This window comes from Morone saxatilis, unplaced genomic scaffold (assembly GCF_004916995.1).
Source record: "Morone saxatilis isolate NCDOM2014 unplaced genomic scaffold, NCSU_SB_2.0 Contig6, whole genome shotgun sequence".
Classification (NCBI taxonomy): Eukaryota; Metazoa; Chordata; class Actinopteri; family Moronidae; genus Morone; species Morone saxatilis.
The window spans coordinates 1,690,165-1,690,505 of NW_023340206.1; the positions used below are offsets into that span (position 1 = coordinate 1,690,165).

At 56.0% G+C, this 341-nt stretch overlaps 1 protein-coding gene across 1 annotated transcript in view; it reads left to right on the forward strand.

The window, feature by feature from the left end:
- LOC118340170 (prostaglandin F2 receptor negative regulator-like) overlaps window positions 1-308 on the forward strand; it is a 9,221-nt gene extending 8,913 nt beyond the window's left edge. The window contains exon 7 of the mRNA XM_035678041.1: window positions 169-308. Coding sequence (XP_035533934.1) covers window positions 169-308 — 140 coding nt within the window. The remainder of the gene's footprint in view (window positions 1-168) is intronic.
- The last annotated feature ends 33 nt before the right edge of the window (window positions 309-341 follow it).

Sequence of the window (341 nt, forward strand, 5' to 3'; positions counted from 1 at the left end):
AGCGAGTGGAAAGTGAACAGCCTGCAGCCTGGCCGGCCTCACGCTACGACATGCTGAGGAATCCGGTGACATGAGTGGATCTCGGCGCAGTTCAGCTGCTCCAGTGGAGGTGGCTCTGAGTGAGGTCACACCCCCGCTCCTTTGGAAGTGCTCCAGCATGACTGATAGACCCCAAGACCTCGGCGCAGACACCCTGGAGGGATTGCCTCTCCCAGCTGATCTGCGAGGGCCAGGTGGAGCTCAAGGAAATTGCTGGAGGAAAGGATATAAAGGAATGTGTCTTGGTCCTCAGCATGCAGTATAACTAACACTGCTATAAACAGTGGATCAGATGACGAGGC